Consider the following 17089-nt stretch of genomic DNA (forward strand, 5'->3'; position numbering starts at 1 on the left):
CTGATATTAAATAGAAATCAGCAGCAATAAATAATCTTAGATTGGGCTACGAACATGACGCTACTACCAAGAATGTATTGGTGCGGATGCATCTCCGAAGCAAAGACATTTGAATGAATTTTCTGTCGTAGAACCATGGAAATAAAACCTTTGAATGTGTCAGACTCTATTTTGAAGGCTCTGTGGATTGATGGAAGGAGTATTAAATCCAAAGGAAAAGACTCTTCGTGCCCCGGCCGAAACTGTTCCAGATGAAGGCTGCTATTGTTCTGGACTATCTTGCCAGATATGCCAAATACAGAGTTATTGCTAATCAGTCAGGAGTGCACAAATGCAGTGTGAAGAGGTTGGTGAACACTTGATTATTTTCTTTGTAATTTGTATACACCTGCTTCATTCTCTTCCATCTCAATTGTATTTCGTTTGGGAGTCCGAACAAAGACGACATTCTCCTTTTCCTTAGCTTCCTTCTTGAATAAACCCCTATTTCTTTTTTTTCTACCATCGACGCACTTGAAAATGTTCTGTTCTTTTAAGTGCCTCTTCATTACAATTGTTGCCCAAGATTTTATTGTATGGTATCAGCTTCCGGGTTATATCCAGCACGTTGAAACTGGTGCAAGTGTGTTAAGAAGAGTCCCCTCCGGTCGCACACACCCTCTCGTGAGATCTGGTTTCCAATCGTATAATCTAGGTATGTTTGTCCGACTTTTCAAAAACCATACACGAATGGATTAATGTGCTTTAGTGGGTTGTAGGAGTCTCATTTACAGCCAAATTATTTGAGGAATCAGACTAATTTAGTGCATGGACACATATTGGCTCTTCCAGAAGTGGAGAACACCAATGTGATAATGCATGTATTTTCGGGATATACCGGTCAAGTCCCACAGATTGACTGATTGATTGCGATCGACAGGTTGGTGACCCCTGCTGTACTCAATGGGGAGGCAATATGGTGTTGAACACTTATTTTCTGAATTTGTTCTTTGATGTTAAAAAAACACAAGTTATTTTATCATTGGTTGTAGTCATTCAAAAGCACTTTTTAAAATTATGTATAATCAGGGTCCTGCCAAGTGAAAAATGTATGGGTCCTTAAAAGGAAAACGGAGCACAAAAAAGCAATGTTTTCAAGTTAGCAAAATATGGTAATTTCCCCTCAAAATGAATTGGATTATTCTTCAGCACATTTGCTCAAAGAAAAATGAGTCAACCAACATTCCAACGTCACAAGTTACAGGGCAATGGGTTCCTTGTCCAACTAAGTCAGTATAGAGAACATTAAATTTTATATAAGTGTTATTTATTCATACCGTAACAGTACAACAACCTGGGATTGAGCAGAGTTGTTCTGTTTTGTCTAAACAAACTGTTAATAAAGGTTTGTGTACACACAATAGTTTGGTACAAAATGCTGTATTTCACAATTTCTCCTGGTAATAAGCATTTTTGTATTTACTAATTTATCAATCAAATTGTAGGGCCTCATATCCAGTTTCACAGACTCTAGGGTGTTCATGTGAATTATTCTTTAAATGATGCACTATTGCTGTGGGAATTCACTTACCTTGATCATACGTGAGAGGTCTCCGGCATCAGCTAGCTCCAGTACTATGTTTAGCTCATTGTCCTCAATAAAAGACGCATGATACTTTATCACATTTGGATGGTTCAGTTGCTGTGGGAGAAACAGAAGAAATGCAACAGAGTTATAAACAAAAGGAGAACATCTTGGACACCTTGTTATTTTTTATCATGTCTTAAAAAAACTAAATACTGTTTCCTTCTTTTATTCAAACTTGAAGAAAATAGTTGATTGTTAAATAACACATTTACATCAATGTATTGTATTTTTGCCAGACAGAGATGCAGACCTTTCCACAAGCTGTAGAGGCTAATTCTACACACGTGCTCATTTGTTACTTCAGCGTAATACTGTTTTATAGTCAATAGTGTTATCCAACTACAACAAACATTAAGGGTCTGTGTGGTGGGTTCACAGGTTTTGAGGAACTAATCCGATATACTGCTGTCCTGCAGATTTAAGTTATTCTAAAATTATTTAAAGTTCAGAATAGTCTCCCACGGACAAATATAAAATAAGCACACAGCAGAGTTTTTTCTTCCATCCATGGGTACTGCCATTGTTAAATGAAAGTCAAACTTTTCTTCTTGACTGGATCAGTCACTCTCCCCGTTTTCATCGTCATAATCAACTGGCATCTAAGACGGAACTTCTTGTAAGCTTTCCGTTCCCACCAGTCTCCTCCTCTCCCTCCTCATTTTACTTTTGAACATAATTTGCAAGAGACCGCTTCATTTTTGGAAAACTGTATCCCAAGGGGTGGAGTGGCTGCGTTGTGTTCTGGCAGCAAAATGTTTCCTTCTGTCCCCCATAGAGCTTCAAACCTTCCCACGAAGGATTTGAGAGGATTTAATCTTCCTGATATTGCTTGCTTACTGATTTGCCCATTATTTGTTTAGTTTTTTTTCTGCTGAAAAAGAATAGCACAACTCTGAATCAATTGGAATGGTACCTCAACCTATGAGTATCTCAACTTACGATTTTTTCTTAAACTACCAGCTGTCTCTCAGCTTTGTGTTATGATTACAATTCAATTATCATCTAAGTTACGAGAACCAGCGCCACTAGAGGCCATAGTAAAAGTCAAATGAATGCCAGAAAATTGCCAGTGAAGAAAACTGTATTTTTTCTTCACTGGCCTCTTATAGCTACGGATCGACATATCTTTGTCCTCTAACCATGGGAAGTAAAATAGAGAGTGTGAAAGACAAAAAAAGAAACAAATGATACTCTTTGAATAAAATCAATGATCACTATCATAACCGCGACTGACATTGTGAGGTAGTTCTAGCCTAGCAACGCTAGTCTGCAGAATCAGCAACATCTGGAAGCAGGAAAAGCCAGCTATTATGACAGCCGGCTTTATTCAGACTCCCGAACAAAATACAAATGGGATGGAAGAAAATGAAGCAGGTAATGTGTAGAGGTGGCAGAAATAATGAATGTTTAGATGCATTGCAATTCAGACATAGATGATTATAAAATCGATTAGTAAACGTCAATAATCAATAATGAATCTATTTATTGTAAATCAAGTACTTTAGACAGTTCTATAATTTGTCTGACCGCAGCAAGCCACCACACCGAATAATCCCACCAACTCCTTTATTTTAGGGCACTTATCTTCCAGTTTTGCACATATTTTCATGAGTTCAATAAAAGTGATGGAAATTTCTTATTACAATGGCACTGTTTTTAAAAGTTGCAAGTGATAAACACTTATTTAGTGAAACGAAAATAGGCTCTAGCACCCCCCGAGACCCTGAAAGGAAAAGCGGTAGAAAAATGGATGGATGGATGGATGGATGGAAATGAAACCTAAAACTGCATCAATTTACATAAATTAAAGATGTATCAATGATCGATTTTTAATCAAATCGTAGCTCCTGAATCGTAATCAAATTGTGACATGAAATTACTGACAGTGGTTTTCTGAAGTGTTCCTGAGTCCATGTGGTGGTCGCTTTTTGATGCAGTACCGCCTGAGAGATCGAAGGTCCGTAATATTATCGCTTACGTGCATTGATTTCTCCAGATTCTCTGAACCTTTTGATATTACAGAACGTAGATGGTAAAATCCCTAAATTCCTTGCAATAGCTGGTTAAGAAATGTTGTTATTAAACTCGACAACTTGCTCATGCATTTGTTCACAAAGTGGTGACACTCGCCCCGTCCTTGTTTGTGAATGACAGAGCATTTCATGGAAGCTGCTTTTATACCCAATCATGTTACCCACCTGCTCCCAAATAGCCTGTTCACCTGTGGGATTTTCCAAATAAGTGTTTGATGAGCATTCCTCAACTTTCTAATTTTTTTTTTTTGCTACTTGTGCCAGCTTTTTTGAAAACATGTTGCAGGCATCAAATTCCAAATGAGCTAAAACTGGCAAAAAATAAAGTTTTCCAGTTCGAACGTTAAGTATTTTCTTTTTGCAGTATATTCAATTGAATATAGGTTGAAAATGATTTGCAAATCATTATATTTAGTTTTTATTCACAATTACACAACGTGCAAATTTCACTCATTTTGGGGTTTGTACAAAAACCCAACTATTTAACAAATCAGACTAATTTAGTGCAAGGAAACAGTCACTGAGCAAGAACTTTCAGTGTAGCTCTAGAGGCAAAAATCCAACCACAAAAATGAAAGCAACATCTGTGGTGACCACGTTGGTTTTCCAAAGTAAATGTTGTACATTATCGCTACTGTACCGTAGTCATTTGTAGTACACTCAACTATATTTAGAACACTTGATCCATCCCACTTTGTTCACATTTAGGCATTTGAACAGAAAAAGTAGGAGAACAAAACAATCAAACCGTTAAAATACAATAAAAACAGAATATATTGTATTGTTTCCCATACAAACTACTGTACAGTAGTTGTTTGAAACCACTATTGCACTTGTTTCAAACAACATTTCTTATCTACAAGTTTGTTTTTCTTTTTAACTGCATGTTACATGTTGAAATTGTGCTCTTTTGTGAGAGCCAAGCACATATTTCAATTCAATTCAATGGGCGGGGTCGATTTTAATATAGACTTGTACTTGAGCTTGGTCGTGGAACGCAGTCTGCTCATAGGTTGAGGTACCACTATAATTGGTTCATTCAATGGTTAAAATAGAACCTTGAAAAGACCCCATGTAATTCTTTAGATTCGGAGCGTCCAAACGTTTTACACCAAGCACTGCATTTTTTTTGTCCTCTCTATAAGATGCCATGACCCATATCCCACTTGAGCCACATGGGAAAGAAAAGATTCAAAATTATGTCACTGGAACCATACAGCATAAATCCAGCCTAAGACTATTTGGACAATTCTATGCTTTCGCAGCTTCTGGGTGGCTATTTACTCTCAAATGAGTAGGACCCTGCGCACAAAATAAGGTCTATGAAGACATGGTTGGATAAATTCCTGGTCTACATACAGCCCAGCCAAAAGGCAATTCAAGCCTAAACAAAATATTTAAGGGCAACTTCTACAGAGGGTGTAAGCCACAAATCAAAATTACATTTTATCAAGGACAAATACCCGTACTGTATATTTTAGTACATTTTGATTGAGATCTGCAACAACGAATCACAAGTAAAATAATTTGCGTTCCATATTTTATACGCATGGACCAAACGCAAGGATTTTGTCCTCTAGTGTGACAAAGCTGGGTGACATGTCACAACAACCCCTCCAACTGTGATGACAGCAACTCGTGCGAGACACAAACACACACAAAAACATCCACGCCTGACAGGCTGACATGGATGGCAGTCAGAAAAAAACAAGCATGATGGGCTTATCTCGGGATAAGATTATTTCCTGTTGGTTGGTCACTAAGGCAGGCACAAGACTTCCCAAGGTAAACAAAAAGTATTTCAATACCGAATGAGGAGGGTGACGAGAAATGCGGTACGTACATGGGAAGGGCACATGAAACAAAAAGAGCAGGATGGTGAAAGAATACAAACATAAATACGATGAGGGACAAGGGGGGCTAGCTGGGGGAAGGGCTAAGTGAAGAGTTAAAGAAGAGAGAAAGGAGTTGAAAGGGAGATACATTGAAAGCTGGAACGATGGCATGGCGATGTGTGGCGGGGGGGGTGATGTGAGCAGACAGGGCAGTGTGACATGCGTCCTCCACGCGGCCTCGCTTTCTGTGCTGTGATTAAAGAAATGTTCATGCTCTGAATGATGCAGAGAAGAAGTGAAAGGAGGCTCACTCGTCACTACAATACATTGTGCCATGCTACACCATCCAGCCATCTATGCATCTCTCAATGAGCCTCTTCACTACCATGTCTCCATCTTTTCCTCTCCCTCCAATGCCCTCTCCCTTGCCTGATATATTTTTGGCTCAGAAGAACAGTTCCACACGTCTTCACACTGCAACATAGCCACAGAGCAATGACAAGCCCCCCTCCTCATCCCGTCTATACCCAAACGACTTCGCTGCAGACGAAGGATATAAAACTGCAATGTTCACGTGCAGATGTTTATGAAAATGACGGATGAAGAATGCAAAATCATTCCTTAGGAAATAATATCCTACAGTTGTTCATAATTATGTTGGTACACACACACAGTGGAGGTAATTACCTAAAACCATATACCGTATACCGTAATAACTGTTCAACAAAACCAATTTCCTATCAACCTATGTATTAAGGATGTGCACGACCATTAATTAGGGTTGCACAATACACAATATCAATTTGGCTGACGATACAGGTGTTAATATTACCTTTATATAGTGATGATATATTATGATGACCAGTGTACAGAAAATTGTCTGTAAAGAAGCATGTATTCCTAGCCACATTATGCTCTGCCACTGATGAGAATATGGTAACAAATTTCCCTCTTGGATTTCGGGTAGCTTTCGTGGCGGCGTCATTAATACCCAGTTGCCATACAGAAAATGATGGGTTCGATCCCCGCTAATAGATGAAAATATACAGTAGTAAGTTTTCTAATTTCATGTTGTAATGATGTTAAAATTGTTTAATACACTAAACTTCAACATATCAATAAAAAAAATTGGACTGTTACAAAACATGATGATTGTCAAATATGTTAGATAATATAACACGTGATAGTTCTATATCAATGAAAGCTTTTGTTATTCTGGAAATGTATTGTGTTGCTCAAGGTAATATTATTTAAATAGTGCTGGGATAGACATGATTTCAGCCTTTCAAAGCTCCTTTTGGACCTCCAATTTTTGACCTCGGTATTTGTCAAATCCGAGTTGAGGCAGACAAACGCTACAGGGCCGTCCCTTTCATGTGTATGCGCGTGTGCTGTGCCTGTATGGTGTGCGTGTGTTTGCTTTTAAAAGGCGGTGCTTGTTGCCAAGTCAGCCAGACAGCGTTCAGAGCAGCATTTTAGCTCAGCTGTGTGTGTTAGCTAAAAGGGAAACTGCACTTTTTTGGGAAGGTTTCCGATTGTTCATAATCATTATGAAAGACATGATGATGGATGTTTTGTTTTATACATTCTACGTCAGGGGTAGGGAACCTATGGCTCTAGAGCCAGATGTGGCTCTTTTGATGACTGCATCTGGCTCTCTGATAAATCTGACCTGACGTTGCTTAACACGATAAGTAATGAATAATTCCACTTGTAATCACAGTGTTAAAAATAATGTTAAAATTATAAAACATTCTGATGCATTTTTAATCCATCCATCCGTTTTCTACCGCACCTGTTCAAGAAGTTGCGTTAATGGTAAGAAGTTATTTTTGTATTATTGGTTAGTGTGGGGCTTGCCCTCCTGCGGTTTCTTCAGACCCCCAAGCACCGACATGAGAGCCTATTTCAGGGTAACAATATTGTTTTATTTTTCAATAAGTCTCTCAGTTGCTTTCCAGCAATAGTATTTCTAGCCCCAACCCAGTCTGTCCTCCTGGCTGCTGCTTATAAGAGAGCGACAGGTGATTAGATAACAAGGCCCAGGTGGGCCCTCTACGCACCTGTCGCTGCAGGCCCGCAGGCCACGCCCCCTCCACAGTTAGCTTCAGAATAACGATGTTATTACAAAGAATAAGAGATCTGTTATACTCTAGAAATGTTGGTCTTACTTTAAAATGCACGTGTTTAGTTGTGTTCAGTGTTAAAAAAAAATATTATATGGCTCTTACAGAAATATATTTTAAAATATTTGCCTTTTTGGCTCTCGCAGCTAAAAAGGTTCGCGACCCCTGTTCTACGTATTTAATAAATGCGTTCAAAAGCATGCTTACAAAGGAACCTATGGGAGCCGCTCGATTCTGCCCATATTGCGCTTAAATAATAAAAACCATATCCAAACACCTCCATTGAGGTTTTATATACATGATGTAAGTATCCATCCATCCATTTTTCTACCGCTTGTCCATTTTGAGGTTACGGGGGTTACTGGAGCCTATCTCAGCTGCATTCGGGCGGTTGGCTGGGTACACCCTGGACAAGTCGCTACCTCATCACAGGGCCAACACAGATAAACAGACAACATTCACACTCACATTCACACACTAGGGCCAATTTAGTGTTGCCAATCAACCTATCCCCAGGTGCATGTCTTTGGAGGTGGGAGGAAGCTGGAGTACCCGGAGGGAACCCACGTAGTGACGGAAAGAACATGCAGACTCCACACAGAAAGATCCCAAGCCCGGGATCTTCGTTTTGTGAGGCAGGTAATGGGTCTCATTTTTATAGTCTTTGGTACAGCTCGGCTGGGGTTTAAACTCACGACCTAACGATCTTAGGGAGGACACTGTAACCACAAGTATATATGTAATATAGTAACGAGCACATTTATAATAACATTTAATATTTACATATTTTGATCATTTTAATCATACGCGGTACATTAATTTAAAAAGCATTCACGTTCCCTTTTTTTTTCCTCATCACTTATTTACTCACTGCAGAGTTCATGAGAGCAGGCAAACATAATAAAACATCACTTACTGTAAAAGGTCTGCTGTCATTAGGAAGCTGACTGCTAGTATGTTCAAATATTCCCATTTAGGTCAAGAATGACTCATAATCCTCGCAAAGATGGGGTATTTACGGGGAACTTTGAGTACATGTGATCTTGGCAATGTTTGTGATGTTTTTTATGTGGTAGGTCTTTGTATTGCATATCTAAGATATTACTTTCTCTCTATGTTTAAATGGATGTCCTGATCTTGCTGGCTGCAAAACAAGCTTATCTTCGGGCTCTAATAAAGTAACCTAACCTAAAAAACTAACCTAACCTTTTACTTTTTATTCATAGCTGTATGTAGAAGTGTCTGGTTGTATCTGATGCTTTAATGTCTGTAATGTCCTCTGTGTTCTTTGATGTTTGATTTTTCCCTCTTATACACATGTAAGAGGGATGTGTACTATGGCTATGAGGTTTTTTTTCCCCTTGGCCTCAGTCTGCATCCTCTCTCCCTCACGATTTTTCCAGAAGACTCCTGAATTTCAGTGTACCTCCCGACAATCTACCGGTGCAACCATTTTTCCGAATTTGTCCTAATTTTCACCCGGCCGACATTATTAAGGGCTGCCGTGACGGCACTACAACAGTGGTTCTCAACCTTTTTTCAGTGATGTAACCCCTGTGAACATTTTTTAAATTCAAGTACCCAAAGCAATTTTGGTTGAAAAAACGAGATAAAGAAGTAAAATACAGCACTATGTCATCAGTTTCTGATTTATTAAATTGTAAAACACTGCAAAAATATTGCTCATTTGTAGTGGTCTTTCTTGAACTATTTGGGAAAAAAAGATATAAAAATTACTAAAAACTTGTTGAAAAATAAACAAGTAAATCAATTATAAATCAAGATTTATACACATAGAAGTAATCATCAACTTATAGTTCCCTCTTTGGGGATTGTAATAGAGATCCATCTGGATTCATCAACTTCATTCTAAACATTTCTTCACAAAAAAAGAAAACTTTAACATCAATATTTATGGAACATGTCCCCAAAAAATCTAGCTGTCAACACTGAATATTGCATTGTTGCATTTCTTTTCATAGTTTGTGAACTTACATTCATATTTTGTTGAAGTGTTATCAAATAAATATATTTATTAAGTATTTATGACTGACTGCTATTTTTTAGAATGTTTTTGAAAAATCTCACTTAACCCCTTGGGATACCTTCACGTAGCATACCATCTACAAGAGAATTAATGCTCTACAACTTGTCATTGCGCACATAACACATCTAAAGTGACAACTCTAAATCATGTTGTGTGAGACTTGTGCAGAACAACGTTAGTGGCTGCAAGACGTACTTACTCAGCAGCCATACAGGTCACACTGAGGGTGGCCGTAAAAACTACTTTAACACTGTTACAAATATGCGCCACACTTTCAACCCACACCAAACAAAAATGACAAACACATTTTGGGAGAACATCCGCACCCTAACACAACTTAAATACAAGAGAACAAATACCCAGAACACCTTGCAGTCCTAACTCTCCCGGGCTACAGTATACACAACCTTAACCGTCGCAAGTAGGAAGGGTGGGGGCGTGGGGGGTTGGTGGTAGCGTGGGTGTGTGTATTGTAGCCCGGAAGAGTCAGGGCTGCATGGGATTCTGGGTATTTCTTCTGTTGCATTTATGTTGTATTACGGTGCGGATGTTCTCCTGAAATGTGTTTGTCATTCTTATTTGGTATGGGTTCACAGTCTGGCACATATTTGTAACGGTGTTAAAGTTTTTTTTACGGCCACCCTCAGCGTGACTTGTATAGCTGTTGACCAAATATGTCTTGCAACATCACACATGCTCAGCCAAATGTAACAATCAAATAGGTTTGCACGCTGTCTGTACAGGATTCCGAGGGCCATTGCGGCACACCCTGAGTATTGTTGATTGGGTAAAAATCGGCACGGATTACCAGAGAATGGATACCCTGATATTAAAGGGACTCCCGTGAAAATTTGGAACGTTGGGAAGTATGACACTGTCAAGTTCGGTTCATATTAAACTCGCGGGTCGCACATACATTAAATTGTCACATCAAAGTGCAGGCCGCAAAATAACGTCTCGCGGGCCGCATGTTCTAGACCCCTGGTATAGACTATATGATCATATTCTATTTGGTGTCCTTACTGTCTATATATGTATCGATCCACGCACCTCTGTTCTAGCTTGCGGTCAGCATATCCTCTTCCAATGTGTAGTGGAGTACGTTTAGCTATTACTCGTCCTCAAGTGATTCAACTTATTAGAAACTTAGTTTATTTGCCACCTTTGAAAAAAGGATTGCAAGTAGCTTTGCATTGGGGAAGGACATTGGACGTGAGCGAGAATATTACAGAGCAATGAAGACACACTCGTTTTTTTGTCGCTGTCAAATTTGCAGGACAAAGCTAGAAAGTGTTATCAACATGCATTATCACAATATAACGATAGTTTTAAAAGCTTTCTCGTGGGCCAAACTTGTATCATTTGTATCACCTATCCAATCTTAAATACAACACTATTAGCTCTAATCCAATTATCCTGTTCAGGGTATGGTAGCAAATAGCTGGAGTCTGTCCCAGATGTCTTCAGCTGGAAGGCAGACTAGATCTTATACTGATCACCAGTCAATCACAGGGCATATGTAGAGACAGACCTTTAGAGAAATTATTGTCGTACTTCTAAGTCACGAAACAAAGTGATAAGGAGACATAATTTAGGACCGTACAATGAAAGTGAATTGTAGAATGTGTATGTATTTGTCATAGTATTTGTACTGTGTTTGAATATAATATTTGTTACTTGACATTTATTGGTCTTGTCAGAGAACACACGCTCCCTAATACTGTTCACACATACACTTGCATCATTAGCAACTTTAACTGCTGAATAGGGTACGTCTTTATTCGTTGGAATGTAATCCATACTTGTTAGTAACAAAAGAGGAGGACTCAGATGTAGGGTTAGAAGCACTGTGAAACTGAACGATACGTCAGAGAGCTGGCTACTTCTGCTCACGATATTCCTATCAGCGGGGAAAATAGGAAAGCGAAATAAGTGGAATTCTCAAGCTGAAATTGGTATGTCAGAATAGGAAAATACAGATGAATAAGCAGACACAAATACAGCTAGGGAAACAAACCAATAGGCAGACTGATGAAAGACAGTGACTAAGAACAGCGTGCGTGAGTGTGTGTGTATGTGTGTGTGCAGGCGTGCATGGCATCACGCACGAGTATGTGTGTCATTCCAGTCGGTCCATGCCACTGTGCCTCTCATTATTCTGATTTAGCTGTGTCTCCTGTTGGCTTGTCTAAAGGGGGGATAAGGCAAAATGACTCTCTCTCTCCCCCTCTCTCTGACAATCAGCCGTTATTATAAGGGTGCCTGTGTAGCAAAGGGCCAATCCAGGACAAAATTCTTCAGCAATGAATTCATGTGTAAGATACACATGTACATGTATAAGAAGGGTAGTCTGGAGAAGAAAATATATATATACTGTATCTAAGGAGACAGAAAATATGAGACAGCAAAGGACGAAACAAGGTAATTTGTTAAGGAAATGAGTGACACTTGGTTAAGTGTGACATTGAACGCGACCATGACCACTTGCAGGAGGTTAGAAATACAGATTGAGGTTAACCCAGATGTCTTGGGGCATCAAGTCAAAGATGGGCTGCTCAGATGACTTCTCTCTACAGTGTCTTGTCTGCATCTACGTATACCCTTGCCTTTGATCGGCCCCTGCAGCTACAATGAAGTGTTTAGAGTGGCACAAACAGATCGAATTAGTTTTCTCGTCCTCCTTAATGTATATGTGGGAAAGCGTACGGACACAAACAGCCTGCAGTCTGTATTATACATGGCAGACGATCGCATATAAAGGAAAATATCATCAGGAAAACAAACATGGGACAAATATGAGAAAGATTTGATTATAATTTGATAACAGTCTGATTGACACATTTTATTTGAAGGTTGTTATTGTTTGGCGTGAGGTGATGTAATATATTGATGAAGGCTGTGATCCACATAAAGCAGGGATATTAAACGAAATCAGGGCTGGGTGATATATTGATATACTCAATATATAGCGGGTTTGTCTCTGTGCGATATAGAAAATGACTATATCGTGATAATCGAGTATACGTTCTCACGCAGTTGGTTTTAGCTGCTGGTATTACACTACAGGCTCTACTCAACTTTCTTGTCCCTCATTCTCACAGACAGACAAGCGAACATTCTTACACACGTCACATCATACGTCACATACGTATAGGCCCTCGCGGAGCAGAGAGGTAGCAGCATGGCTAACGTTAGGTGTTATGTTAGTGCAGCTGTGCGAGTGGTAATACAAGAGAGAGAAGGTGCGAATCGGGTAACAGATGAAGGATGAATTATTTCCCGCCAAAAAACAGCAGGGGGTCCATCGTCTGGCGGGGGTTTGGCTTCAAGTGGGAATATGTCAAACAGACAACCGTAATTTGTCAAGTGTGGGGCAAAAGCGTTGCTATAAAAAGTAGCATTACGGCTAACATGTAGCATCATTTGAAAAGTCACCTGCTAGAGAATGAAGAGTGCGTACACCGCATGTCAACATGTCCATTCAGTGCCACACGCCCAAACCATCAAAATGCAGAGGCAAACATTTCCAGATCAACACTGTATGAAATAGTGATTTTTTTAGTTCTGATTTCCTTCTCTGCATGAAAGTTTAAAATGAGCATATATTAATGCAGTATGAAGAAGAATGTTTTATTTAGACACGTAGAATCATCATACTGTTGTGATTATATGCATCAAGTGTTAATTCAAGGCTAAGGCAAAATATCGAGATATATATCGTGTATCGCGATATGGCTTTAAAATATTGCGATATTAAAAAAAGGCCATATCGCTCACCCCTAAACTAAATGTTCACTATTATTCTAATTTTGAATATTCAGTACAACCAGCGTCCTCTACAGTAGACTTTTGCTTTCGGTGTATTTATTGTGTCACAAATTACAGGAGCGCTCTGCTGCTTTTAGTTTTTTTTAACTAAACTTGTTAAATAGCCTAAATGAAGAAAAGAGAGGATCTAAAATAGAACCTTGAGGAACACCACTCGTATAACTAAAGAAGTTTAACAAATGCCTAATCACTGCATCTGAAATAAACAAGCAACAGCAAAACCTTAGATACATAAATCACATTAGGAAAAAAATATCAAACTTAAAAGAACTTAAAGAAGTGCCTGTAAGGATTATGTAAATCACAAGTATGGACCCCAGTGTTCTACATTTGCTGGCAAGGTTAAATGCCAATGCCAGGATCTGCCAATGTGTTTACAGTGGTCCAAGTTCCTCTATACAAAAGGAACTCTCGTGTTTTAGTAATTTGCCGCAAAAATGTTTGTCTCCAAAGTTTTGAGCTGAACCGCCAGTTGAATAGCAAGGACATAAAAGTACACACAATAGCCACAGAAAATGCGTATGACACCTGGAGGAATCTACGTATGCTATCATCCTCACTCAAGACTTCAGGGATTACATGTACCGTAAAAGCCCCACACAGTCACAGTTTCACTTTGTGTGCAACGCACATACTTTTCCTTATTCATGACAACAAAACCAAAACACATAAATGTACCCACAGACACCACACACAATACCAAGATGCCTTGCACAGATGAATTGCTTTTCTTGTGGTGGAAGGTCTCTGCTGAGGCATGGAAAGAAGAAAAAAAAATGCAGCAAAACACTCCCTCTTCTTCAGTTCCTTACCTTAAGGAGGTCTATCTCTTTGATGCAATCTTGCCGAGCTTTGGCATCCATCAAGTCAAATATCTATTAGGGGATCAAAATGAAGAGAGAGACAGAGGACAAAAAAAGCAGTTTAGATGTAGAGTCGTAGTGAATAAAAGGAAAAGGGACTCTGTTTGCTGTAGTAGGACAGGTGGCCTCGTAGTGAACAGTCATTTCAGAATCAGAATCAGAAATACTTCATTAATCCCCGAGGGGAAATTCAGAACAAGCAATATTTACAAGCAACATGAACATTCAAACATATTAAAACGAAAGGTGATGTGTGGGTAACATGGAACTTGATTTGTTATGAACACCTACATGTTCTGGAAAATTCAAAACATAACATTTGTGTGTGTCTTACCTGGACTTTCTTCAGGGCCACAGATGTGTTGTCTAGAAGATACCTGGCCCGGTAAACCTCGCTGAATTGTCCCCGACCTATTTTCTTCTCGATCTGGAAGTTAGCAAGTGAATTGTGGCCCATGTCTGGCTGTAAAGGTTTCTGGAATACAAAACATATATAACTAAATACTCAACAAAATTGCATTAAAATGTTCAAATGATTGGACATAAAAATGATAAAAATATGTTATTCTAAATGCATCCAATTGGTCTATGATACTATCCATCCATCCATTTTCTACCGCTTATTCCCTTTCGGGGTCGCGGGGGGCGCTGGCGCCTATCTCAGCTACAATCGGGCGGAAGGCAGGGTACACCCTGGACAAGTCGCCACCTCAATGCCATGTTATTTACTGCACTGAATATAGTAAACTCTATAATTAGGGATGTAACAATGAACGGTAATAATGATAACTGCATTAAAATTCCCGATAGTTAGTATCCATCCATCCATTTTCTACCGCTTACTCCCTTTTGGGGTCGCGGGGGGCGCTGGCGCCTACCTCAGCTACAATCGGGCAGAAGGCGGGGTACACCCTGGACAAGTTGCCACCTCACACAGATTGACAGACAACATTCACACTTACATTCACACACTAGGGCCAATTTTTAGTGTTGCCAATCAACCTATCTCCAGGTGCATGTCTTTGAAAGTGGGAGAAAACTGCATTCAAGGGGAGAACATGCAAACTCCACACAGAAAGATCCCGAGCCTGGGATTGAACCCAGGACTGCAGGACCTTCGTATTATGAGGCAGACGCACTAACCCCTCCTCCACCGTGAAGCCCATAGTTAGTATTAACGTTTTAAATTAAAATTAACGAAAAATCGTGATTGATAACTGCACTTTGTCAAACTCGGACTGACTGGCTGGCACTAGCTTGCTAACTTAAAGGACAACATGAAAACAAGAGGAATTACTGTCTTCCCCATTAGGAAACGCCATATCCCTATTGAAACTTGCATAATAAACACAAAACATGCAAAATAGGTAAAACGGTGTGTGTCAACCTATTATTAGGGGAAAAAAATACTTGGTCAAAAGATAGTGTGTGTACAAGTACTTTTTGAGCACATTCATCAGTACCCCACTAATAATAATTTTGGTCACAATAACCGTTATACATTTTTCATATTGTTACATCCTATTATGATGCATCTACCATGAATTGATTAACGTGAACCCCGATATAAAGAAGTTCCATCCATCCATCCATTTTCTACCGCTTATTCCCTTTTGGGGTCGCGGGGGGCGCTGGCGCCTATCTCAGCTACAATCGGGCGGAAGGCGGGCTACACCCTGAACAAGTCGCCACCTCATCGCAGGGCGATATAAAGAAGTTGAAAAACTTATTCAGGCGTTACCATTTAGTGGTCAATTTTACGGAATATGTACTGTACTGTGCAATCTACTAATAAAAGTTTCAATCAATCAGTCAATCTCAAATTTAGGGCAGAGACTCAAAACCAACCTAAAGTAAGTTTTTTTTGGGATCATAGATGATTATAGCAAAATGTTGTGAGCTCTTTTGTTGATTGCCAAGCAGCCCTACAATCTGTTATTTATTATATGTTGTGGTCTGTAAAATTCAGTCTGTTCTTCTGTTTCCCTGAGATTCTTTTCCAGGATATTTACACCCGCCAAAGGTTATCACGTCATACACTACCATCCATCATTCCATCCATTTTCTACCGCTTATTGCCTTAGGGGTCGCGGGGGGCGCTGGAGCCTATCTCAGCTACATTCGGGCGGAAGGCGTCCTACACCCTGGACAAGTCGCCACCTCATCGCAGGGCTAACACAGATAGACAGACAGCATTCACACTCACATTCACACACTGGGGCCAATTTAGTGTTGCCAATCAACCTACCCCCAGGTGCATGTCTTTGGAAGTGGGAGGAAGCTGGAATACCCGGATGGAACCCATGCTGTCAAGGGGAGGTTGGGCTGGGCGATACGGCCTTTTTTTAATATCTCGGTATTTTTAGGCCATATCGCGATATACGATACTGTATATATTGTATTTTGCCTTAGCCTTGAATTAACACCTGATATATATAATCACAGCAGCATGGTGGTTCTATGTGTCCACATCATACAATTCACTAAATTCCTCAATCTTTGAAAGTGTTCTTTGACAGTTATAACTAGCATTTACCCAGATTATTACTATGTTTATTACTCAGAGATTTAATGTAGAGTCGAGGACTCTATGATGTATCTCAGAATAATGCAAACACACCCACAGATTATAGCCTGGCGCTTCTTTAGTGTGACAAACTGTGAGATTGTCACTCTAGAAAAGTTTGAAATTCTAAATGAAAAAAGTCAATTGGAAGCACAGGGTTGCGG

The 17089-nt window shown here is 39.5% G+C and overlaps 1 protein-coding gene across 1 annotated transcript in view; it reads right to left on the reverse strand.

The window, feature by feature from the left end:
* Positions 1–17089, reverse strand: part of LOC133540729 (serine/threonine-protein kinase Nek7) — a 151045-nt gene that overhangs the window by 58770 nt on the left and 75186 nt on the right. The window contains exons 3-5 of the mRNA XM_061883587.1: positions 14694–14834; positions 14309–14371; positions 1571–1681 (exon numbers count right to left, since the gene is read on the reverse strand). Of these exons, the coding sequence (XP_061739571.1) occupies positions 1571–1681; positions 14309–14371; positions 14694–14834 (315 nt within the window). The remainder of the gene's footprint in view (positions 1–1570; positions 1682–14308; positions 14372–14693; positions 14835–17089) is intronic.

Source organism: Nerophis ophidion, linkage group LG22 (genome assembly GCF_033978795.1).
Source record: "Nerophis ophidion isolate RoL-2023_Sa linkage group LG22, RoL_Noph_v1.0, whole genome shotgun sequence".
NCBI classification, from domain to species: Eukaryota; Metazoa; Chordata; class Actinopteri; order Syngnathiformes; family Syngnathidae; genus Nerophis; species Nerophis ophidion.